At 44.1% G+C, this 25,497-nt stretch overlaps 1 protein-coding gene across 3 annotated transcripts; it reads left to right on the top strand.

Moving 5' to 3' along the window:
- The first annotated feature begins 5,402 nt into the window (after positions 1-5,402).
- Positions 5,403-25,350, top strand: specc1la (sperm antigen with calponin homology and coiled-coil domains 1-like a). 3 transcript variants are annotated; one of them, XR_015844615.1, is made up of 17 exons: positions 5,403-5,555; positions 10,234-10,396; positions 10,494-10,632; positions 11,532-13,156; positions 13,324-13,531; positions 14,791-14,864; positions 15,785-15,960; positions 16,194-16,357; positions 16,527-16,648; positions 16,924-17,014; positions 18,256-18,345; positions 18,431-18,593; positions 18,680-18,782; positions 19,704-19,820; positions 19,911-19,970; positions 22,318-22,766; positions 22,880-25,350. XR_015844615.1 is itself a non-coding variant. In XM_088302195.1 (16 exons), exons 2-16 carry the CDS (start codon positions 10,271-10,273, stop codon positions 22,405-22,407), a joined length of 3,348 nt encoding a protein of 1,115 aa, XP_088158321.1. In that variant the 5' UTR covers positions 5,403-5,555; positions 10,234-10,270; the 3' UTR covers positions 22,408-25,350. The 3 variants fall into 3 exon arrangements, 2 of the variants coding, with proteins under 2 accessions (XP_088158321.1, XP_088158333.1); XM_088302195.1 differs by having other exon boundaries at positions 22,318-25,350; XM_088302207.1 differs by having other exon boundaries at positions 18,434-18,593; positions 22,318-25,350.
- The last annotated feature ends 147 nt before the right edge of the window (positions 25,351-25,497 follow it).

Raw genomic sequence — 25,497 nt, forward strand, 5'->3', positions numbered from 1 at the left:
ACGAGACGTGGCGGTGGGACGTCGACCGCCGTCGAGGCAGGCACTTGGTGCGGCGGCTGGTCGTCGAACCCCGCCGAGACCGGAACATGGAGCGGCGGCTGGTTGTCGAACCCCGCCGAGACAGGAACGTGGAGCGGCGGCGGCGGCTGGTCGTCGAACCACTCCGAGACAGGAACGTGGAGCGGCGGCTGGTCCTCGAACCCCGCCGAGACAGGAACGTGGAGCGGCGGCTGGTCCTCGAACCCCGCCGAGACAGGAACGTGGAGCGGCGGCTGGTCCTCGAACCCCGCCGAGACAGGAACGTGGAGCGGCGGCTGGTCCTCGAACCCCGCCGAGACAGGAACGTGGAGCGGCGGCTGGTCCTCGAACCCCGCCGAGACCGGAACGTGGAGCGGCGGCTGGTCGTCGAACCCCGCCGAGACAGGAACGTGGCATGGCGGCTGGTCCTCGAACCCTGCAGAGACAGGAAAGTGGAGCGGCGGCTGGTTGTCAAGCCCCGCCGGGACAGGAACGTGGAGTGGTGGCGGTTCGTCGGATGCCGCCGAGGCAAGGGCGGCAGGCGGCGGCTGGTCATCGTCCACCGCCGAGGCAGGAATCTGGATCTGTAGTGGATCGTCGGACGCCGCCGACACGGAGGCGAGAAGGGACGGTGGTTCATCTGGCACCGCCGGGGCAGAGGCGAGAGGCGGCGGCGTGTCGTCCTCCACCACCGGTGCAGGAGCTTGGGGCGACGGGGGATCGTCGAGCACCGCCGAGGCAGCGACGGGAAGCGATGGCGTGTCCTCGGGCGCCGCCGGGACAGGGAATTGGGGTGGCGGCGGACCATCTGGCGCCGCCAATGGAGGGATTTGGAGCGGCCGGGGCCCGGCCGCACCAGAGGCCGGGACTTGGAGCAGCGGCGGGCCAGGTGCAGCGGGGACAGTGACTGGTAGCGGACGCAGGACGTGCTCCGCCGGAACAGGGACTGGTGGCGGACGCAGAGCATGCTCCGCCGGAGCCCGGACTGGTGGCGGACGCAGAACGTGCTCCGCCAGAACAGGGACTTGTGGCGGACGCGTGGCGTGCTCCGCCGGAACAGAGACTTGTGGCGGACGCAGGGCGTGCTCCGCCGGAACAGGGACCTGTGGCGGACGCCTGGAGTGCTCCGCCGGAACAGGGGCTGGTGGCGGACGCAGGACGTGCCCCGCCAGAACAGGGACTTGTGGCGGACGCAGGACGTGCTCCGCCGGAACAGGGACTGGTGGCGGACGCAGGGCGTGCTCCGCCGGACCAGGGACTTGTGGCGGGCGCAGGGCGTGCTCCGCCGGAACAGGGACTTGTGGCGGACGCAGGACGTGCTCCGCCAGAACAGGAACTTGTGGCGGACGCAGGGCGTGCTCCGCCGGAATAGGGACTGGTGGCGGGCGCAGGGCGTGCTCCGCCGGAACAGGGACTTGTGGCGGACGCAGGGCGTGCTCCGCCGGAACAGGGGCTGGTGGCGGACGCAGGACGTGCTCCGCCAGAACAGGGACTTGTGGCGGACGCACGGCGTGCTCCGCCGGAACAGGGACTTGTAGCGGACGCACGACGTGCTCCGCCGGAACAGGGACTTGTGACGCTGGCGAGGCGCCGGAGGGGGGGTCAGCAGCTCTCGGGAGGCCAGAACGGGCCCCCCCAGCTTGGGGTGAGCCGGGACGGGGCGTATCAACTGGCGGGGAGCCGGAACGGGGTTCAGCAGCTGGCAGGAAGTCCGGACGGGACTCAACAGCTGGGGAGGAGCCGGAACAGGACTCATCTGCTGGCGGGGAGCCGGCACTTGACTCATCCGCTGGCGTGGAGCCGGAACGGGGCTCGACAGCTGGCGGGGAGCCGGGAAGGGGCTCGGCAGCTGGCGGGGAGCCGGAACGGGGCTCGGCAGCTAGCGGGGAGCCGGAACGGGGCTCGGCAGCTAGCGGGGAGCCGAGACGGGGCTCAGCAGCGGGCAGAGCGCCGGGACGGGGCTCGGCAGCTGGCGGGGAGCCGGGAAGGGGCTCGGCAGCTGGCGGGGAGCCGGGAAGGGGCTCGGCAGCTGGCGGGGAGCCGGGAAAGGGTTCAGCAGCTGGCGAGGAGCCGGGATGGGACGCTGCGGCTGGGGGGCAGCCGGGAAGGGACGCTGCGGCTGGCGGGGAGCCGGGAAGGGACTCAGCCGCTGGCGGGCAGCCGGGAAGGGACGCTGCGGCTGGCGGGCAGCCGGGAAGGGACGCTGCGGCTGGCGGGGAGCCGGGAAGGGACTCAGCAGCTGGCGGGGAGCCGTGGCAGGGCTCAGCAGCTGGCAGGGAGTCGGGACGGGACTCAACAGCTGGCGGAGAGCCGGGACAGGGCTCAGCAGCTGGCGGGGAACCGGGACGGGTCTCAGCAGCTGGCAGGGAGTCGGGACGGGACTCAACAGCTGGCGGGGAGCCGGAACGGGGCTCATCAGCTGTCGAGGAGCCGGGACGGGGCTCAGCAGCTGGCGGGGAGTCGGAGTGGGGCTCTGGAGGCAGCGTCTGATGAGGGACCGGCACTGGAGGCTGCATGGTGTGGGCAGCTGACGGGGAGGCTACGTGGGTGGTTGCAGCTGGCATGGAGGCGTGAACCTTTTCAGCCTGCTTTAGGTCAGCCAGCTGTGCCTGCAGCGAATAATACTGCCTCATGCTCTCCACCGTCTGATCCTCCAGCGCCGCGATCTGAGCGGTCAGCTCCTGGAGAGTCTCCCGGGGTGGTGCCTCGGCGGCGCCCTTCCCCGCTATTGAGGCCACCCGCTCCGCTATCTGGGCCAGTTTTTCACTCAGCTCAGTGCGGCGGGAGTCCATCAGGTAGGCGACCCTTGCGAGCTCGTCCTCGTAAGCGGGGTAAGCTGGTAACGAGGCAGACGTGGCGCTGAGCTGTTCGGCGGGTTGGTGGGGGGGGTCCGTGCGGCGGTGTCCATGACGCCGCCGCGAGCCCCTCGCTGGGTCCTTTTTTCGTGGTCGGGTCATTCTGTCAAGATATCGCCTTGCGGCGATGAGGAGGTGGACCCAAAAGGCGAGGAGGCAGGAGGTGGATAGGGTTAAGGGAATTTATTGCCACTCTCAGCAGGGACAAACAACGGGGCGTGGACAAATCAACAACAAAAGGCAACAAAAACGAGACGGGAACGAACCAGGCGGACAGGGAATGATGACACGAGCAATAACAGGAACGAAACGCGAGTTGTGAGAGTCCGTGGTGCAGCAACAGGGAGCCAAACAGGATAATGACCCGACACTGGGTTGAGGGCATGGGAGGTATAAATAGTCCGGTAATCAGGGGAGCAGATGGGGAGCAGGTGTGTGATCGTGAACTGGGAACAGGTGCGTGGCTGGTGAGAATGAAAACAATAACACAAAGCACATGGCAGGGAGGTGACGAAAACAATAACAAAAGACACATGGCAGGGAGGTGACGAAAACAATAACAAAAGGCTGTCATGCCCGACGCGTATCATGACAGTTGCCATCCTATTTGATTTACGTTACTTGAGTTGGTGTAATGATCTTTCTAAGTAATTGCATTCCTTCTTCATTGTCCTCCCTTAAGATTGATGTCATTTTGAGAGCAAACTAACGGGTATCCTTAATTGACTCATATTCAACAGTCCTGGGGGATTATCAGAGTTATCACCCTCTTACAGTATTCATTTTAAAGGCGTGTGTAAATACACACGTCGTTTGCATTAGGAGTTACTTTTCAAATCATTGCATTTATTGAAATACTTGTTGGCACAAACTGAAACACTTTATTCTTGTAATTCATGTGTAATACACAATTGTGTCGAGTAAACACTGACCAAATGTGTTAGGTATGATTTGTATAAATAAAGACTTACTTGACAACCTGACATCGTCACATCTTTTTTTCTTTTTCCTTTTTTTTTTTTTTTTTTTAATGAGCGATAACATTCCCAGGCTTAAAGGAGGTTGTTTGTAACAACATTTTGTAATTTTATTGCCATTTTGTTTTACTAGACTTGTTATCCTCACTCAGGTCGCGTGTGAGCTGGAGCCAATACCAGCTGACTTTGGGCAACAGGCAGGGTACACCTCGTCTGGTCGGCACTTAATTGTAGGCCTCATATAAACAGACCACTCACACCTATGGACAATTCAGTCTTCAAGGACCGTAACATTGTTGTTTTTAGGATGTGGAGGAACCCGAAGTACCTGCCTGGGTAAAGTTTACCGAGACACCATGCAAACTCTGCACAGGAATTTGATTTTAACCACAAATCTCATAATTGTAAGGCAGCCAAATCACTTGTCCACCCTGCTGCTCCAGATCCAGAAGTATTTGTGACAATGTATAATCCTTGCACGTTCTTAACTTGAATATATGTTCTACCACTAGAATAACAACATGCCCCTCTCAACTAAGTATTTGGTGGCCCACAGTACCAGTCTCCCTGGTACTGTTACAGTCATCGTTTAATCCACACATTCCTGGGAATATAATGCTCATTAAAAAATGTAAATGGAAAAGCAAGAACACCAAGAAGCCTCATATAATACAGTACAAAGAAATTAATGTTAATAGCTTATATCAGAGTGTGACTGTTTTTTTTTCGTATTGTTTTAGCCTTTAGAGTTAAGTTCAAGTATAATATCACCATGCTTTGGTAGGAGTAGATAATGCACTTTAGTACAAAAGTAAAAATTATATACAGGAGAGATTTGGACATATTGGCACAACAAATGTGAATGCACACAACCGTTTCCTTCATATTAAATTACATACAGTAGTGTTCATACTGAGGACAACAAGAAGAGGGTGAAAAATATAGAATACAATTAAGTAATTATAACAAGCTTTACTAACATCGTGATTTAAGTAATACAAATTGTATATTTAAAACTGTTGTGTTTGTGTGTGTCAAGTTTTTTTGTTGTTTAGAAGGAATTGTTTTGAATGCCAGACGCTGGTGGTTTTTAGGCTCGCGCAAAACATACTGTTTTCACGACGAGTGATTCTTGTAGCTAACCACGTCAAACAATTATCTTAGATAAGGGAATATGAAGGAGGAATATCTTGCTTCTCCAAATACGTATTTCATTGTCGGCGTCACCGTTTTTTCCTCTTTGCTTAAGTAAAGTAGAGAGCCCAGGAAAAAAACTGATTGAGTAACAAAGTATTTGTACTTCGTTACTTCCCACCGCTTCATTAGAGAGCAATGGTAACAGCACTTGAGAAGCAGCGTATAGTTGTATTTTTTTTTTCAGCGCATACTAATATGTTTGATGAGTTTAGCTAAAAAGTCAACGTATGTGAAACGCTATTTGTTTAAACTTGCTAAAATGCAAAGGATGGGAAACATGTAGTGCGCTGTCCCGGACGGCGAGGCGTGATGCTGAGGTGATGTAGATACAACCAGAAGAGGGTGCAGAGGATCATCTCGCTGCTGTCAGCAGAAGCGAGCTGACTTCCAAAACTGATGCTGCCCGCCTGCCTACTTGTGCTTGGATTAACAACCGGTGCGCCACCACCATCGCGCTTCCGTCGGACATTTAATAATCCACCAGACTGCGAAAGTGGAGAAAACGCAGGTTTGCACATTTTCTCTTTTAGGGTGCAGAGCGCTGCTTGTTTGCCGGCTATGCTAACATGGTTAGCTTCGCGATAGCTTTAGCAACCTTAGCATTGTCACAGTCCTGCTAATAATATACGTATGGAGACTCAGTTCACATATATCTTCGCATAACCAGGTGCATTCCCGTGTCTTCACACTATTCGTTTAAATTATGTTCAAGTCATGTTTTCAACACGTATCCAGATTTTTAGAACAAGTGGCTAGTTCAAGAAAATTGCACATGTGTCCTGGAAATTATTTCAAAATAAGTTAACTCTGAATGGTAGCTACGTAACCAATTTCTGAGGTGGGATAATGTACCATTTGTATTGTGTTAGTTGATTCCCAATTTTGTGGCGTGATATTATTTCAATTGTTTTAGGTCATTCATTATGCTCGCATCACTACATAGCTATCCATTAAAACAGTAAATTAATTCATGTTTAGTTTTGGCCCCACTTTAGGTCATTGTTGGTTACCCTACCCTTTCAAGCAAGTTGTAATGCCAAAATACTTGTATAATTAACATTACAGCTGCTGCTATTACTACTGACTACTTTTTTTGGTAACATTTCAGCTACTTTGAACCAATTGAGTGCAACCCTATTGTATGCCGATTTGGATATTTAAAATCACATTTCCATACAAATGTGGGAGCTAATTACGTTGGCGCTTCTTTGCTTTTGTTTTGAAAGCTATTGCACAAACAGGAAGCTAAATTAGTGAAATTCTCGTCATGCCTGACCTGATGGCTAACTCGCTAGATGCCGTCCCTCCTTGGCTTTATATGGTCATATGGCTTGAAACTAAGTTTTTGAGTACTGTTTCAGTGTTTCGGCTATCGTGAATTATTAGATAGTAAATCGTAAAAGCATGCGTTTGAGCATTTGAGTTACACGGACGGACGGACTTAATAGGGGCGTTAGCTGTAATGCTAATGTGGTGGGTGTGCCAAAAACAAATGTCTGCTGGCTCACCATCTTGAAATAAATCAGCAGGGAACTGATGTTATGTTGCAGGGGACCCTAAGGCCACTTTCCTGCCACCTCTGTTAAACACGCTCAGATCCCTTGGAGGTTTTATTTTTATTCAAAGAATGTTTTTTTTTCTGGTTGACTTAAGGAGTTTTATATCACGGCATGTTTCAGAGGTTATGCATTTTATGAATGACTTTTCCAATTTCTTTGCTGAAGGAAAAGTGTGCCATGTTGTTTTCCCGTGAAGTAAACAAGAGAAAGATGAAATGTTACTTTCAGGCAACCTCAGACATAGCATAATAATTTTTAATACAGCACAACAATAGAAGATTGTTGTACTGTAAAGGTAAAGGATGTTTACCTTTTCAGTGTAGAGGGTTTAATTCTTTTTTTCCCCGCCATCTTATGCTCAGTCAGGAATAAGTTATGGTTACTTAGGTGTTAGTCTTTTGTATCAGAAGTCAAGCATATTTTACAGCATGTGACTTGAGGCTTTAATAGTGTCTGTTCGCTCTCAAGCAGACTGGTGCCTGCTTGTCCACAAGCACGCAGTCTGCCTTGTAGGGTTGTTTCTTTGGAGACGCCATCACAGGAAGCTCTTGTTATGGCAAGGAAGTGCCTCCCTGCTGTTGAAGCTTCAATAAGGAAAGAACACAGCAAAATGGGTCTTTATGAGCAATTAGAAGACTACTACCAATGGCAGGTCCTCATTTGTCTTTGTTTGACTCACCTTTCTTAGTCAGCCCCTTATTCATGACTGCCAAAAGCAAGATTTTAGATTTCCAGAATATATATGTATGTATGTATATGTATAAATATAAATAATTTTGGGACAGTGTAGCTAATTTAGTTTTCGTACATTGAAAACTTTTAGGGATATTGGTATTCAGTCCAAGCACAGAAACAATAAAAGCTTAAGAAAAGCTTAGCAAAAATATGAAAAAGACACGCATAGGACTTATTTTTGGATCTCTTATTTGACTATGGGGAATTTTATATTTTGTAGAAGAACACCTGTTTCCCACGCTGATCTTTTCCCGTGGCGTATCTTCAGACTTCATACCTGGAGCGTCAATTCAACTGACTTCATGCTAATATTGACAGAGGATGATGAAGAACTTTGCTAATAAAAAAAATGAACATGTTAAAATATTGTGTGACTCGGTGAAACAAACTTGAGATGTTAAATGTTTAGATTACCTTGTTTGTAAACTTTCAACTATCTCCAGAATTGTTAATGTTGTACTAAGTCTAATATTTGTTCTAATATTAGTTTTTTATTAACAGTATTACCCTACATCATGTGCAGTGCATTATACTGTACATCGAATAAAAGATGGATCTATGACTTGTGACGGTTGCATGAAATAAAGTTTAGAATGTTAGGTCCATGTATATTGGGCTTTTTATGATTCTGCTTTATATACCGCCACCATAGATCTGAAATGAGAAAACCAGAATTTTATTATATAGAGAACCGGAGGACATCACCAAATTAAAAGTTTCCTCTCTGGATTTACTTTGCTAGGTCTTCACTGCAGTCACCTGCTGCTTGTTCGAGTTTCCTGCTTTTTATTTTATTTTTTTTCAATAAGTGAAACGTATGGCCTTCGGTTGTCATCAGGTGAAAATCAGTCATCAGGAGGTTGTAAATTCCTGTGACTTTAAAAAGCCTTGAACTGTGAAGCACCATCCTTTTGTTTTTATCGCAATATATATATATTTCAATATGAGTAGAGTACAGCTATTTGTTTTCACCTCAAAATTCATCTTGTTACTTCTGTCAGCAGTAGCATCATCAATAAACAATACCTAGCCTGTTTAGTTTGCAGAAATAAATTGTCATGCCATAACATTGCCCCCTCCATGTTTGAAACCTGATGTGGTATGCTTTGGATCATGAGCTGTCCCTTTCCTACTTCATACAGTATTTTTCTTTTCCCATCATTTTGTCACATGGTGTCCTTTGGCTTTTACTGCCCAAGGAATCTGTAAATCTCAGGATTTTTGTCATCCTCCCTGAAAGAGAACAGATAGTTATCTTTTTGTCCAAGCAAAATAAACATTCCCTTTTTTGTACTTTTTATTTTGGAAACTGATCAAACTTTTTTGATGGATTTGACCGACCGAACCAGTAATTGTTTCTGACTCGTAATCAATTTATATTTGGACATTTCCTCCCTTGTCAATTTGAAATCATGTCCAATTTTTTAATTCTGGGATGGGAATATAGTTCAGATTAATCAAAGACAATCAAAAGATTAATTGGTTGTTAAAATAATAATTGCAGTCCTAATTGTTTTATTTTAAATGTGTTATATTGCATGCGGCAAAACTATGTAACTTGAAATACACACGAACCATAGATGAGTAACATGGGACACAAAGTGAAAACGAGTCCAGTTTTCGAATTGTCTGACCTATGAGGTCACAAGGATTATTCACTCTGTTTGGACTGAAATCCCACACTCAGTTGTCAACAATATGGTGCTGTGTGACTTGGAAAGTATTTGGTGTCAGCAATTGTTGAACGTTTCCATGCTTTATAATTTGAACATTAAATACTTCAGTTTTTCTCTTCACATTCTTTGTGTTTGTTTCGTCCACTCGTGAAATTTGGTGACATTTTAACGACGCCATGCTCCTTGTTTTCTTCCTTCACATTTACAATTTTGTTAAATTTTGTTCATTTAGTTTGTATGAACTATTAATAGATAGCTTCCAGTCAGTGAGTCTTATCGGAACTGTTTATTAAACTGTTTAATCTGGTCACAGTCTACTTTACAAAAAACAGAAGAGAGTCTTCAGATTGATTGTTGAGGGGCTTCCTGTGTAAAATAAATCACTTAGACACACATTTTTCTTTTAAAAGCCTTTGCAAAAATACATCCAATTTTGTGCTTAAGTACTTACTCTTTGCTTCCAGTTGTGTCCCAAATAACCTTCCAGGCTTTAATGGCATCAAATGAGCTGTTCCTCAGATCTGAATGGATATCCTGCATAACACAAAGTCACAGGTTTTTCTGCAAGACTAATGGTGTGAATATTGCCAGGCTTACCATTTCATCCATTGCCAAATGTACATTAGTTGTTGGAGAAAATGTTACTCCTAGCACCTACCTCGTTGCCCCACCGTTTATTACTGCTCATCACTTGCTTTAATTTGCTACTATTAACCAAGATAAAACCTTCCTTTAAGTCAACACTTTGCTTAAACTACAATGCAGGTTTTTGTTGTTGTTGTTGTTGACATAATGGTTATGCAGTTCATACTAACCGCTGTAATGCTAACTGACAGGGATTATTTCAAACACGTGCATGGGCATCTTGTGGAGTTTTCCAATGTGTATTGCAGTTTCCAGTGTGTAGGCGTGTCGCGATTAGAATCCAGCAGCTGTACTTTTTGGGAGACGTTTCAGGAATATTGGCAGACAGCAAACCCCAAAAACATTTGTCAGAGCTGATACATTTTTTAAAGATGTAATCATTATAGAGAAGAGCATACTTTCTAGTGCTCAAGTTAGACAGCACTTGTGTTGAGCCTGCTCTCAGTTATTTGTTCATTCTGTCATCATGTTTTAGGAATCTCTTTTATGGAAAGAATTCCCCACCTATGGAAAAGTGCGGCGATAGTCCTGTATTCTGACCTGCATTACGTCTCTACTCCTTCCTGTGCAGACTGAGCTGTAAATGTTTCGACACCAGAGAACTCAGTATGAAGAAGTCAGTCCGGCCAGTGGTGAGTAAGGTGAGTACTGATCGAGGGAAGGCAGAGGCCGCATCCACCACTGGCACTGGAAAGCCTCCAGCCAAGACCAACAGTGCCGCGACTCTGTCAAAGGTAAGGCATCTTATCTTGCTTCATGTCCGCTTTTTGCAAAGCAGCTCTTTTCCTGAATGTGGTATCTAAATGTTATTTTTTATGTTTGCGTTCTCAGGTGAAAAGCAATGACGATCTTTTAGCAGCAATGGCTGGAGGGAATCCTGCATCAAGTAATGCTGTCAGTAAAACCAAGAGAACTGCCTCAATCGGGACCACTGCTAGCACCGGTGACAACAAGCAGAAAGTAGCAGCAGGTGTGTATTGTAAATTACGCTAATGGTGCACTATATGATTTTGAAGCTGTTTGCAAGATTTGAATGTAGACTCACTTCACTAAGACCCCAAAACCTCCCTATATATATATATTTTTTTATTTTTTTAATATATATCTATATATATATATATATATATATATATATAAGTATATATGTGTATATATAAATGAGCAGCAAAATCTTAAACGCAAGCCTAAAATAATCTTCAAATGAGATTTAAAAGATTTTTCACTATTCAAAATGTTGCTTTTTACTTATGTTTGTTCCTGCTTGTAATATGGGTGTACTGGGCAAGATTGGTATGTGTGTGCATTTTATTCCATATGAAACCATGACTGTGGGTGGTTTGATAAACCATGACTTTGAAGCTATGCTGCTACTTGCTATGGTGTGAAAGTAATTTTGTAATTTGGATTGACATTGACTGTTAGAATTTAATGACCTTCACAGATTGGATTAGATTAGATTATTTCAGATTATTAATTCATTTATTTTAGTCATTTACTTTAAACACACAGTAATGTAAAAAATACTTGTGACAGAGTATAAAGAGATTCATGAATACTGCATATTTGTGAAAATGTCAGAATAATCTCAGATATCAAATGTTTCCACCTGTTGTGGGGGTGGCCAGAGAGTGACAAGCCACCCCTGGCCACCGCATAGCTCCACCCCGGAGCAACTCCTGAACGTGCTTGTGGCCAATATGCACTGTTCACAAGCCGACATTAGCCAAGTTTTGCTAGCATGCATGATTCATGTTCCAAAGTTGCTAAAACCAAAAAACTTCAGTATACAGTGATTTCAATACAATTAGCCTGTTTTTGTTTTGTAAAAACTCTAAGAATATTTTATTTATTTTTTTGTCTCTGAATAAGGTTCCACAACCAAACGTATGACATCATCAACTACAAAAGAGCCAAATTCTTCACGGGACCGTCTTCGGACATCCAGGACGTCAGCTAATAAGAAGCAGCTGGTCTCAGGGACAGCAGCAGGCGATGCAGCCTCAGGGAAGCGCTCTCGCAGCCAGATCCCGACGGAGTCCGAGAGCCGTATGAGCAAGTCAAAATCAGATGGTCAGATCAGTGAAAAGGTGGCGTTGGAGACAAAAGTCAACGACCTGCTAGGACTTGCTAAGAGCAAAGATGTGGAGATTCTACACCTTCGCAGTGAACTGAGAGACATGAGGGTCCAGCTTGGCATGGAAGGAAAGGACTCACCCCTGCAGGAAGAAGCAGAAGGGGGGGAGAAGCCGCATGTCTCCGCCATCACAGCAGCTGACGTCGAGTCCACTCTGCTTTTGTTACAAGAGCAGAATCAGGCCATCAGAGAGGAGCTCAACTTGCTGAAGAGTGAAAATCGAATGCTCAAGGACCGTCTCAATGCGCTGGGATTTTCTCTGGAGCAGAGGCTGGATGGTTCTGACAAGTTGTTGAACTACCCGTCACTGAGCCCGGACTTATCAGCGGGTCGTGGGCAGAGTGAGCGTGGAGCCACGCTGACCTCCTCAGTGGAGGGGTCGGCCCCTGGTTCCTTGGAGGATCTACTCACTGGTCACCAGCATGGTGGATCAGTGGACAATCTTGACAGCGAATCCAGTGAAGTCTATCAGGCTGTCACCTCCAGCGATGATGCGCTGGATGCCCCCTCGGGAGCTTCCTCATCTTCTGAATGCGAGTCTGCTCCCAGCAGAGAGCGTTCACGGAGGGGCAGCAGTGGAAATGCCAGCGAGGTGTCAGTCGCCTGTCTTACGGAGCGCATCCATCAGATGGAGGAGAACCAGCATAGCACCGCTGAGGAGCTGCAGGCCACCTTGCAGGAACTGGCCGATCTGCAGCAAATCACCCAAGAGTTGAACGGGGAGAACGAGCGGCTCGGCGAGGAGAAGGTCATACTCATGGACTCGTTGTGCCAGCAGAGCGACAAGCTGGAGCTCTACGGTCGACAGATAGAGTACCTGCGTTCCTTGCTGGACGAGCATCATGTCTCGTACGTGCTAGAGGAGGACATCAAGAGCGGCCGCTACATGGAGCTGGAGCAGCGTTACGCCGACCTGGCAGATAACGCCCGCTTTGAGCGAGAGCAGTTGCTGGGCGTGCAGCAGCACCTGTCCAACACTTTGAAGATGGCTGAGCAGGACAACGCAGAAGCACAAGAGGTGATCGGAGCCCTGAAGGAGAGGAACCACCAAATGGAGCGCGTCATGGACTCTGAGCGACAAGAACGGGTGGCCATGGCAGCCGCGCTTGATGAATACAAAGCAGCAGTGAGCAGTGACCAGGCGGAGCTGAGCCGTTGCCGAGCCCAGTTGGACCAGGAGAGGCAGAGGGTTGCTGAGCTGTACTCTCTTCATACAGCAGGGGACAAAAATGACATCTGCCAGCTTTTGGAAGGTGCACGACAGGGGAAGGAGGAGGCTGAGGCCAAGGCTGCAAAGTTGCAGCATGAGCTGGAACAAGCTCACAATGACCTTGCCCTGCTGCAGGACACTCTCGCAAAGGTGAGTTTGGGATAGAAAGACACTTTATGAATTTTAAATAAAAGATCAGACTTAAAGTAATGTGATTCAAAAATGTGTTCTTCCCACTCCCCAGCACATAAATCTCTAACATCGTTACCTCATTGTTGATATTTTAATGAGTGAAGTCTTTTCTTCTGTGTGAACAGCTGGATAGGGAATATAGAGACTTCCAACAGCAGGTGCAGCAGCAGATGGCTGAGCAAGCGCACGTGCTGGAGAAACAACGCGTGGAGCTGCAGGAGAAGGAGACCGAGATCGGCGACATGAAGGAAACCATCTTTGAGCTAGAAGACGAAGTGGAGCAGCACCGAGCACTAAAGCTGCATGACAACCTCATCATCACCGATCTTGAGAGTAAGCAGTGTGCCCTGTGCAAACGCGCTCACACGTGCAACATTGTGTTTTGTTTTTTGTTTTTTTTGGGTGACACAATGTGCTGTCTGAAATCACGGTCCAGCCAACTACAACATCAGCCTTGACAGTAAATGCGTGCTGCTGATTGCAGAAATTGCTGCTTGCCATGAAGTGATAAAATAAACACAGTTACAAGGCAATGGTTGGCTTTTCTACTGAGCAATATTCTAGTTTTAAAATGAAATAACGTCTCAAAATATTGATGTTGTTTTAAGGAGATAAGCCCCCAACAAATGCAGTTTTATCCATCAAAATTCTGTCCAAAAGAAGAGAGTTTGGAATAGTGTCCACAATGTCCACCTCAAAACACACTTTATCAATGGATGAAAGGACAAAGCACATCAAAAAATAAGTTTTTTACAAATACACTTCCGGGATTTTTGTGGACATAATGGCATCCACTAGAGAGGGATCACTGCGAACTGGACATTATTATTAAAAAAATTAAAAAATAAATAATGAATGAAAGTAGAGGTCAACGGGCAAATAAAGGATGGTATTTTAAAACTGATTTTCAACTCAACTCTTGTTTTTTTTTTTTTTTTTTTTTTTTTTTTTTTTTTTTTTACTGTGAGCAAAGACTTTTGAGATGAAATGAGGAGTGGATTAGCTGTGCTCTCTCGATCCGCAAGAATGAAAACAGAAAATCTGGAAGTCATTTGCTAACTTTCTCTAAAGAGTTTTATACAGTGTGTCAGGGCCAAGCATGTGGTAGAAGACTGTCGACAGAGCACTCAGCGAGACGCTGTGTATTGTTTGTGCAAAGAAGCAGCTTGTGGCTACGGAGAGATAAGGGTGGTCTGTTTATTTGACATATTAGCTGGGCTGAAGTTGTCGCTAAATTCCTTGGCTAACTGCAAATGAGCAGGACGCTGATACTTGCCTTTGCTCTGGAGGAGTTTAGCATTTATTTGATAAATGCCTTTTAGTATACGCACACTGCAGTGTGACATTCACAAAATGAAGTCTTTCTTCACCCACTTGAGTACAATGACAATAAAGGGATTTCTAATTAAATGTTACACACAAAAGCTACATGTTAGTCTTTAAAGGAACTACTTTGACCTAATGCACTGTAATAAAAAAAAAAAAAGGTTTTCCATATGGTAGCACAACACACAACAGCACACTGTTGTGTCTGTGAAGCCAAAGATGGTATGGCTGGCCCATTAAGTGTCTACCGGTACTTTCTTTGACAGACTCCGTAAAGAAGCTACAGGACCAGAAGCATGACATGGAACGAGAGATAAAGATCCTTCATCGCAGACTCCGGGTAAGTATTCCATTGACTGGTATTGAAATAGCGAATAGTGAGGACACATTTATTTTCATGTAGCATTAACCTTTTGGACCTTTCCCAGTCCAAATAGTACAGAAATGAAGTTGTGCTCTGAAAAGAAAAAGCCATCTTTCTTTGGGGAGAAATGTGTAATATGAACCAAAACCCGTGGTAAGAAGAGGAGCGTTGAAGAGCTTGTCACATCACACTTTGATTTGGGTTTCTCAACCAATGATGAACTCAAAGTTTTGACCCAGCAACGCCTCCTTCACATCATCAGCATTTGCATATGATTTTGTTTGCGTGTGCATTCTTTGGGGTTTAAAAATTGCTTTCTACTTCATTGTGATGTTGATTTTTAATTTGATGAATTTATCAGCCCTCGCCTTCTGTGGGCACTCGGATTCCTTTCTTCAGCTAAAACAAGTTAAGGTTAATTTACAATCTACTTCACTGCGGAAGGTGCTGACGCAAGATCTGGATTTGGCCCCCAGGTGTGACGTGGTTGCTGCCTTCTGCTCCACAGAGATGGGTTGAATGAAGAGAGTGAATTTAGCTGTGTACACTGTAAACATTTAAGTATTAAAAAAAAGAAATAAATGGTTACCTTTAGTATTACCTTTAGCAGCACTTATAATAGAACACTTATCTTTGACTCATTAATAAAGTATAAAATCTATGCAGAGAATCAACAGCTTATTGGAGCTTTGTTTGTATAGTAATGAGAGAAGGACAAAAAGAGATGACTGAACAAGTATAATGACTGAGTGCACTCTCTGTGCAACTTCGTAGTCAATTTTGAAAAGCCATCTATTACCCGCGTCTCTTAAGAGTTTAGAGCTGTAGTTTACAGGCATATCTGTATTAAAACATACATAATACATAACTCGAGTTAAATGCAACTTTCCTCACAGGAGGAGTCGATGGAGTGGCGGCAGTTCCAAGCAGATCTGCAAACAGCTGTTGTTATTGCTAATGATATCAAGTCAGAAGCGCAGGAGGAGATTGGAGACCTGCGGCGCCGACTGCAGGAGGCCTTGGAGAAGAATGACAAACTGAGCAAGGAGCTGGATGAGGTCAAGAGCCGCAAGTAAGTCACAAATAATTTGGGCTTCGTGTGTCTTCAGCTACCGTTTGGTGGCACCATCAATCACACATCTCGCTAAACCACAATAACTCAGACATATATTTTCTATGGTGAGGAATCTTGTGACATTGTTTGTTAGTTGTCTACCATGCGCTTAATATTTAGGCCTTTCGCTATTTACTATTGACTGAGTACACTGTTGATATTAAAAAGATTATGCATATATTTTTTTCCAGACAAGAGGAGGAGAGAGGCCGAGTGTATAACTATATGAACGCTGTGGAGAGGGACTTGGCTGCACTCAGACAGGGGATGGGTCTGAGTCGTCGATCTTCCACCTCTTCTGAGCCTTCACCAACTGTTAAAACACTCATCAAGAGCTTTGACAGTGCCTCGCAAGGTATATACCACAATTAGAATTATTATTCTTTGCTGATGTGTTGCTCTCGAATTCTTGTTTTAAAATGTTGGTATTGGGGACTGCATTTTTTGACATGGTGTACTGTAGTTAATTTCAGCGGCATTTAAGCAGAGCTCTTTGACACTCGCTTTGTTCTTGTACCTTCAAGCACCACCACCATCCAGTACCACCACTTTGACTCCAACGGCGCCAGCAACCCCACTACCACGCACGCCTCTCAGTCCTAGTCCAATGAAGACTCCTCCGGCTGCTGCTGTATCACCTATACAGGTATGGGATGGCAAGCTGTTGAGCTGTGTTGTGCTCGTTAAATGGAACTGAAAGCCAAAAAGAATTCAATTTAAAAATGATGTGGTATATTTCAATGTAACAGCAATTAAAAATGATTTTTTTGGGTTGTTCTGACACTTCTTAATATTGAATAAGTTCCCTTGCTAGATTGACACCTTTCCTGCCATTTAGTTGTTGTTATTTGCGTCATAAATAAAACTAATGTGTACATTGTCGAGCAATTAATTTGACCAAGAATCTCTGTTCTCTTTCAGAGGCATTCTGTTTCCACATCTCTGTCAGCCTCCAAGCCACTATCCTCCCTCAGTGACAAGAGGACCAGCTATTCCGACATCTCCATGTCATGTCAGGCTCTTAACACTGAAATATTCTTTATTGTACCATATTTCAAGAGTTTTTTTACTCTCAAAAATGAGTCATGGAACGTTCTGTAGTCTTGTTCAAACCAGGAAGAGTAAAAGTGATTTCCTGATAGGCTGCTGTTAAGAATTAAAGATTCATTTAAGAGCACACAGCATTGTAACTTACCATTTTATGGCATACAATAAGCAATAGTAAAAAGTAACGACCGGTAGTTACTATTCAGTAGTCTGTTAAGAAAAAAAAAAAGCTTTCTGAGAAGCTTCTCATGTGATGATAATGTTTACAGTTTCCCTCCAGTAGCCAAATGTTTTGTAAACAAAAGTGACACTGTCCATGTTATTGGTGATTTGCTGTTTCCCTCTTTTGTATATCACATACAGTTTGTGTTTCGGTGGTCAGGGTAGCCTGACACATTGTGCATGGCGTTTTAAAACACAACGACATACACTATTTAAAGATTACTCCTTTTTCTCAGCTTCAGTTTAAAAAAAAACAGCCTGTCTTCACAAAGTATTAGTATACAGTAGTTTTGCGACTAAACTATTAACTAAATCCACATGAAAGGCCATTTCTTTTCAAGTCATCATGAAAGACAAATTAACGGCAGTAAATGTGCATTTTATGACTAGCACAACTAACAAGCTCTAAGGTATGTGACCATGGCAATGACTTTAATGCTGTCCTTCGAATCGCAAGCCAGTGCATCATCAAAATGATTTTGAAGTGACGAGTTCAATGTGAAAGTACAATTACAATACATCCTGTATTGTTGCTTAAAATGCCATACACATAAATCTGTGACCTTATCATCATGACATCCACATTATGTTGTTCATGCATCAATACCAGGTTTGAACTTCTCATTTGTAATTTATTGTAATAAGCATGGAGTGACTCATTTAGCAAAGTAAGACGCAGTTTTGGGATTTTTGGGTTGATAGCTGGTTTAACTAACACAGACTTCCGATTCCAATTACTGTATTTATTTTGCGAGAGTGGTATAATGAACGGCTACATCCTGAGAAATTTTCTCAGTCCTTTTGCCGCCAATGAGTTCAAGTGTTTGATGTGAACATGAGTACAAGGGTCAAAGCCTCAGTTTGATTTGGCCGAGAGTTGATACCTTTTCTCGGTATTCTGTACGCTGACTGAAATTTCAATGTGACTCTTTCCTGAGTTCTTAAACAGTATGTTTTGTAAATAATTTAATAATGTACTTGCAGCTGAGCACCTCCTGAGAGGAGCCCCAGCCAGTCGACCACCTTCTGTCCTCCAGAGGGTCTCCAACATGGATTCCACCAAGACAATTTCAGGTTGAATAATATATTGGAAGGGTGCATAGTAAGCTTCTTCTAAGTGTACTTTGTCCGGGAATCAATCTGTCCCCGTGTTCTTAAGTAGTTTCCCGCCGGAGTAGTGAAGAGATAAAGAGGGACATGGCAGCCCAAGATGGAGGCTCGTCATCATCACTGATGGCCATGAGTGCCGCCTCCTCTCCGCTCTCACTGTCCTCTTCCTCTCCCACAGCCTCCATCACTCCCACGGCGCGCAGCCGTCTAAGGTACAGCACTAACCACATCTGATCAAAGGTCTACAAATGAAGGAAAGGCTACAAAGCAAACACACTCAGATCTGATTTTCTTAAAGAGAGGAACGAAAGGACCCACTGTCGGCATTGGCCAGAGAGTACGGCGGCTCCAAGAGGAACGCTCTGTTGAAGTGGTGCCAGAAGAAAACCGAGGGCTATCAAGTAGGTTCTCGTCCTAAAACCACCTAATGCTATTTTGGGATTGTTTTTATTATTTTTTTTTTTTTTATAGATAGCTTCAGTATTGCCAGACATGCATCTGAGAAAACTACAATTTATGTATTAACGTACTTCTTAAGTGACGTAATGCTTAGCTGAGTTAGGATTATTTATGGTTGTCATGGCACGGTGCATCTGAGGTCTTCTCCAGGAAGTGCGCAACATTAAGCAAAGTGACTTCACAAACATGACGCATAATGCTGTCATGAGACTGGCAAATACCCTTTACTATATGGTAACTACTAACACCTGTGCTTTTTGGCCTTTGAAATTAGCAGTATAGTATTGTTCTTCATGAACCTTCAATGTTTCCTTGACCAGTCAGGTGAATTGACAAATCCAGAAAACAAACTTGGACAGTATTAGATTAACTTTGTTGAAACGGCTTTGACCTTATGTTTATTGAACAATTTTTCAGATGTACATAATGTTTATTTTTCTTTTTTATTTTATTTAATTTTTACTGTTATCAATGTTTGAACTATACATCTCTGTTATAAAATTGGTCAATCCCTAACCTAAAATTCGCTGTCCTTAATACCTTTTAGTGGTGAACTCAATTTAATCTTGCTCTAAAATTTGGAATACACTTGCCCCACTGTTTAATATTTAAGTCCTTTTTCTTCTTTTGTTTTTGTTTGTAGCTGAATACTTGTAACTTTTTGTGAATGGTGTGTAATTGCCTGATAGATCTGCTTGGAAGCAAAGGAATATTAGTATACAAAACTGTTCTTCTATTCCTTAGCCTACAATTAATTTAACTTTATTAATTCAATTTAAGATTGAGTATGGATTAATATTCTGTTGTTTATGTTTTGAAAATGCATGATTTGCTTGATAATGGTGTGATGTTGTGCCTTCCAGAACATTGACATCACCAATTTCAGCAGTAGTTGGAATGATGGTCTGGCATTCTGCGCTGTGCTTCACACTTACTTGCCGGCCCACATCCCTTATCAAGAGCTGACCAGCCAAGACAAGGCAAGTACAGACTCGAGGGAAAGCTCAGCGTTATAACCCTTAAATGCGGAAATAAAAAAAGTTGGCTTGTCTTTTTTTTTTTTATTACAGAGGAGGAACTTCACCTTGGCGTTCCAGGCTGCTGAAAGTGTCGGGATCAAATGCACTTTAGTAAGTTTTGATCTAAAAAACATTTGGCAAAAAACTGATTTTTTTTTAATTTTTTTTACCCAAATTTCGTTTTTTGAAAAGTTAGCCTCTTTCATATGCTGATTTATATCAGTCATCAAGTCATGCCCATCAGAATACTTAATTTAAGAGAGGGCCCTCTATCGTGCTCCAAAGCAGCAGCGTCTCTGATGGAATAAGGAAAATGTCCACGCGAGACAGCTATTACATATCTCAACGTAGAAATAAGGAAGCCTTTTTTCTCAATTTTCGCACCAATGAAAATACGTTTTGTGAAAACCTGTTGCCAGGGTTCAGATTTTACTTCATATTACCATTATTTTATAGTGAGGAAAAATGTTGGTTCTCTTCTTGGTCATACCTTTAATATAGTATGTGGCAGAGAAAATCCATTAATGACTTTTGATATAAAGTCGCACTACATCCAGGGGGGTCCTCAATTTATGATGCAGTTCCTTAGCCCTGCCCTGACCCAGCCTGAATTTGTACTCGAGTCGGAGCACGTAATTTATCACTAATGCACTCTAACACAGTGGAGCAGTCAGAATTACACTTAATATTGGTTTAAAAAAGCACTTTTAGGTCATGAATTTAAAACAATCAAGTAAAAAACATTCAGCTAACGGCAACTGAGCTTCTGCAGCAACATGACATCGTAAAGTCAGTACCATCGTAAACCACCTAAATTTTATTAAGCAAAAGTGATGTAGAGTACCTCAATCCAACTTGTTTTATGTATTTATTTATTTTTTTTCATCGTTTGTCCTCGAGTCACCATTGTTGTTGTTGTGCCTAATCTGAAATAACTTTTAAGTCTCCTAATTGGTTAGAAATTGACTTGAAGCAATCAGACCTCCACCTGGTGATTTGGAATGCTGCATTTGATAGATTACAAATGTTTTCTTGGTGTGGACTGAGATTTTATTTGAAAGAAAAGGTTGAAATTGCTTTTCAACGTGTGGACATAGTCTAAGATAGTGTTTCCTAAACTTTACTTAGCCAAGACACATATTTTAGATAGAAAAATAATTAAATTCACTGCACATCAACAAACAAATCTGTCATAAAATGTGTGCAGATTTGCTGAAATCCTGTCGCCTGTTTAGTTTGAAGGCAAAGTTTTTATTCTGCTGTATGAATGGATATAGGCGGATACACAGGTTAAAAGGACATTCTGCTGGTTTTTGGACAGAGCCGTTCTGCCTATCACTATATGTACCTGGCATAGATAGATGAACAAAAGCATTATTTGTTGTCAATAAATATTATATTTCAGTCCAATTAAAAGTAGTTGTAAAAAAAATATCTGAGCCAACTGCATAGTATTGCCCTATTGACAAAACCTCTGACCCCAACCATCCATCCATCCATTATCTGCCGCTTATCCGGGGTCGGGTTGCGGAGGCAGCGGCTTCAGCGGGGAAGCACAGACTTCCCTCTCCCCAGCTCTAACCCCCAAGTGTTCCCAGGCCAGCTGGGAGACATAGTCTCTTCAGCGTGTCCTGTGTCGTCCTCGGGGCCTCCTGCCGGCATTCCTCCCAATCACGCCCTTCCAGGTCTCACTGTCATTGCCCACTTGAGCATTGAAGTCCCCCAACAAAATGATGGAGTCCCCATTAGGAGCACTCTGCAGCACTCCCTCCAAGGACTCCAAAAAGGGGCGTACGCGGAACTGCTGTTTTGTGCATAAGCACAAACACCAGTCAAGACCCGTCTCCCCACCTTGAGGCAGAGGGAGGCTACCTTCTCGTCACCGGGGTGAACCCCAATGGACAGGCGCAGAGCCGTGGGGACCAATAAATATTCCCACACCAGCTCTGCGCCTCTCACCTTGGGCAACTCCAGAGTGGAAGAGTGTCCAACCCCTCTCGAGAGGACTGTCACAAGAGCCCAAGCTGTGTGTGGAGGTGTCTAGTCTAGTCGGGACTTCTCTGCCTCGCACACCAGCTCGGGCTCCTTCCCTGGGATCCACGTTGCCTTTTTGGGCAGAGCCCCATGGGTGCAGGCCCGGCCACCAGATGCTCGCCAATGAGCCCCACCTCCAGACCTGGATCCAGAGGGGGACACCAGTGACCCGCATCCGGGCATGGGAAACCTGAATCCATTTATATTTCTCTCATTGGGGTCTTTGAGCCATGCTTGGTCTGCACCCTCACCTAAGACACATTTGCCATGGGTGACTTTGCCAGGTGCATAAGCCCCAGACAACTTAGCTCCTAGTATCATTGGGACATGCAAACCCTTCCAGCACAATAAGGTAACGGCTCATGGATGGGTAACCCAATGTGAAACCACTGACTCACAAGTGTCAATTTTGTGGCTTTTGCAGGACATAAATGAGATGGTGCACACCGAGAGGCCAGACTGGCAGAGCGTCATGACTTACGTCACAGCTATCTACAAGTACTTTGAGACCTGACTAAAAGCTACTGCTTCTGGACCGCACCTCACCCCCAACATCACAACTGTACCTCACTAGATACCTCCACCACCACCCCCTGCTCATGTTCAGCATCATCTTCAGTAGTTTGAAACGCTAACAGCAGACCTCACTCTGAAAGGAAAAACTCCAGAGTATTGCCTGTATGCAGTGTCACGATGAAGCCTTGAGAAGTGAACCAAGTTATGAACTGACTGCTTATGCTGAAGAAACGCACCTCAGTGCCTTCGACCTGGATTTTCCTTTCGCAAGCAATTCTCCTCTCCACTCTGCTGAGATGTTTGCTCATTAGCAAGCAACAACATGAGCGCAAGTCCCACATCTTCCCTATTTTGATGGTGAATACGATAAAGAAACATCTGTTACCTATCTATAACATATCAGCACATAGAATTCCCTCAATCCTTTTACTCAAGCTCAGGCAGTTTTTTTTTTTTTTTTTTTGTTGCAGTATTCCAGATGTTCACGTATGCTTCAGAAGCTTTCGTTTGAGAGGATCAAGTGCCTGTGTGATGATTAATGCCTGACACCAGCTCAGCTCCCCTGAGAGCCAAAGAGTCCTTTCACTACAGCACAGCAAGATCAGGAGTTGTCCAGTACTGTATACGATGTTGCAGAACCTTTTCTTTTTTTTTTTTTTTTTTTTGTGATTAATTTATGATGGTTGCTGTGTAGGACAGATGTCTGTCTCATTTTGAAGCATAAAAAAAGCCCAACACACTAAAAGACATTCAAGCGCCAATTCTCTTGCTGAGTTTTCATGAATAGGGTCGTGAAATCTATTAATGTGTGAGTTTCAATAGAAAGTTAACACTGCATAATGTTGGGTTGTGAGCTTTGACGTGTGATGTGGATGACAAGCTTAATGGTGCCAAGAGCACTTATGCAAGATCCTAGCTAATTCCATTGGAATTAATTATTTGAAATTAATGATTGGAAATTATTTCCCACAGAAAGTGTCCTTCTCTTCATCAGCTAAACTTCCAATGGAAAGTTTCCACAAAGTTTACTTCATAATCATGTTTTTGTTTCCTCCTTTTCCACTCATTAGATTATTGCAAAGTATGTCAAAATGACGTTACAGCCAGATGTTTGTTAACTGTTTTTAGCCACAATGCTAAAAGATTAAAGGAAACAAAAGGATCCCAAAAAGTGGAAATCCTTCTTGCGTCTCCTTTAAGGGCCAGTAACGCACATTTCAGAATCAGAATGCCCTTTCTTGCATTCCAGTAACGCACATTTGCTCTCAGTTGTCAAACAACAACAACATGTGTCCGAAGATTTTAACTTTTTGCCAATTTCACATATCGAAGGCAATCTGTTTTAGCGTGTTTGATGAAAGCTAAGCTCATAATTCTTTGGCCTCATTCTCCCATTTGTGGGATGAATTGTCCACAAATAACTCATTTAAACACACTCTCCCTGTATGTTCAGCATGTTCAAACATTTGGTTTTGTTGTGTTTGTTGAACTTCCTACTGTGACTTAACGTTATTTGAGAGATGCATAGTATACATTAGTGTGGCATTGATGTCCATTGTGTCAGGACATGACTGACTGGCTCCTCATTGACAATTGTGCCTCAATTTACATGTCGACTGTATTTATTTGGATGTTTCCAATCACTGTATTATTATTTTGTGTTTTTTTTTTCTTTTTTTGCTTTATCTGTGAGTGTATGGATTTGTTACGTACAAGAGGCTGCACCTATGGAAACCCATTTGCGCATTTATTCTATATTTTTTGTATCTGTATGCGCTTTGTCCTAATATACTGCACTAGTAGTGACAAAATTGTGCTAGTGTTAAATAGCGCCTCAATAGCAGGGTGAAGATGTTAACCTGTGCACAGTTTTGCCTCATTAGTAACAAGTAGTTGGCGTACCAAGATCCCAAAGATGCCCTACTAGTAAGTATACTGACACTTTGGCCGAAATTTGATAATAAATTAACAAAAGTGACACAAGTCTAGTGGAAAAAATATCTTACTAGTCGGACATAGTCGTTCTAGTATTGCACTGAATTGTTCTACTAATGAGATCAAAGAGTGTATTACTAGATGGACCTTAAAATGGGCATAAAGGATTCTGAAGGAAATGCTCAAAGGGCTTTCTACTGTATATACTGGTCAGCTTTTCCCCTCGCAACGTCCTGCTCATGTCCTGCCTTAACAGTTAAGCCTTTAAGAGTGTTAAACTTGCAGTTTTCTTTCCCCACAGTGTGGAAAATGGATGATCGTGCCTCTTGAGAACCACTAATGAGTTCTTTAGCAAGGCAGGTTGATTTGATCAACGTGTCTGGTGTGTATTACTGTATGCTGATTTAGGTCAGATGAGGCTGCCAGCTGGAATCTATAGCAATATAGTTGTTTTCATCTTGGATGCTATTGCAAAACCCACATTACTACCATCTGTACAGCTGTTTAGACATGCAGTCATTTAGCACAAGCGACATTTTGGGTATGTATAAATGTGGAGTATTTAAGTGCATTTTATCAGCCAACACTTATCGTGAACTGCTCGATTCGATTGCTGAACTCTGTTATTATTCCCACCTGGATTGTCTGAGAGCTACAGGAACAATTGGTTCCTCCCTCTTGCTCGAAGTGAAATATGTTTGCGCTTGCTTATTTGGAGCAACTGATGAACATTAAATCCAGCAAGGACGCTACATTCCACCTCCACATGTTTCAGCCACAAAAGAGAGAGAGAGACATTGCAGGGCCTTTCATGTGTGATGGCCTCTCGAAGCAGGAAAGCAAATGTGAACAGTTCTTTATTTCTTTACTGGATCTGCATTGTGTTTTGCTTGCCTTGGTTTACTTGAAAATGCTCTGAGAATTCCACTGAACCTACATAAGTTTTCGTTTGGTTGTTTTTTTTTTCTCCGTGTTGCCAATAAATCCCAAATTTTCTTTTCCCGTTCATACCTTCTATTTTATTGTGTGGAATATTTTGTGGGTTTTTGATCACACTTCATGCAGTACCTCATCTTTACTTTAAATGTGAGCTTGGCCTGTGCGTGTGTTTTTTGTGTGTGTGTGTGTGTGTGTGGGCGTGTGCGTGTGTGTG

This window comes from Idiotropiscis lumnitzeri, chromosome 1 (genome assembly GCF_059441095.1).
Source record: "Idiotropiscis lumnitzeri isolate Australia: NSW breed Sydney's pygmy pipehorse chromosome 1, RoL_Ilum_1.0, whole genome shotgun sequence".
NCBI lineage: Eukaryota > Metazoa > Chordata > Actinopteri > Syngnathiformes > Syngnathidae > Idiotropiscis > Idiotropiscis lumnitzeri.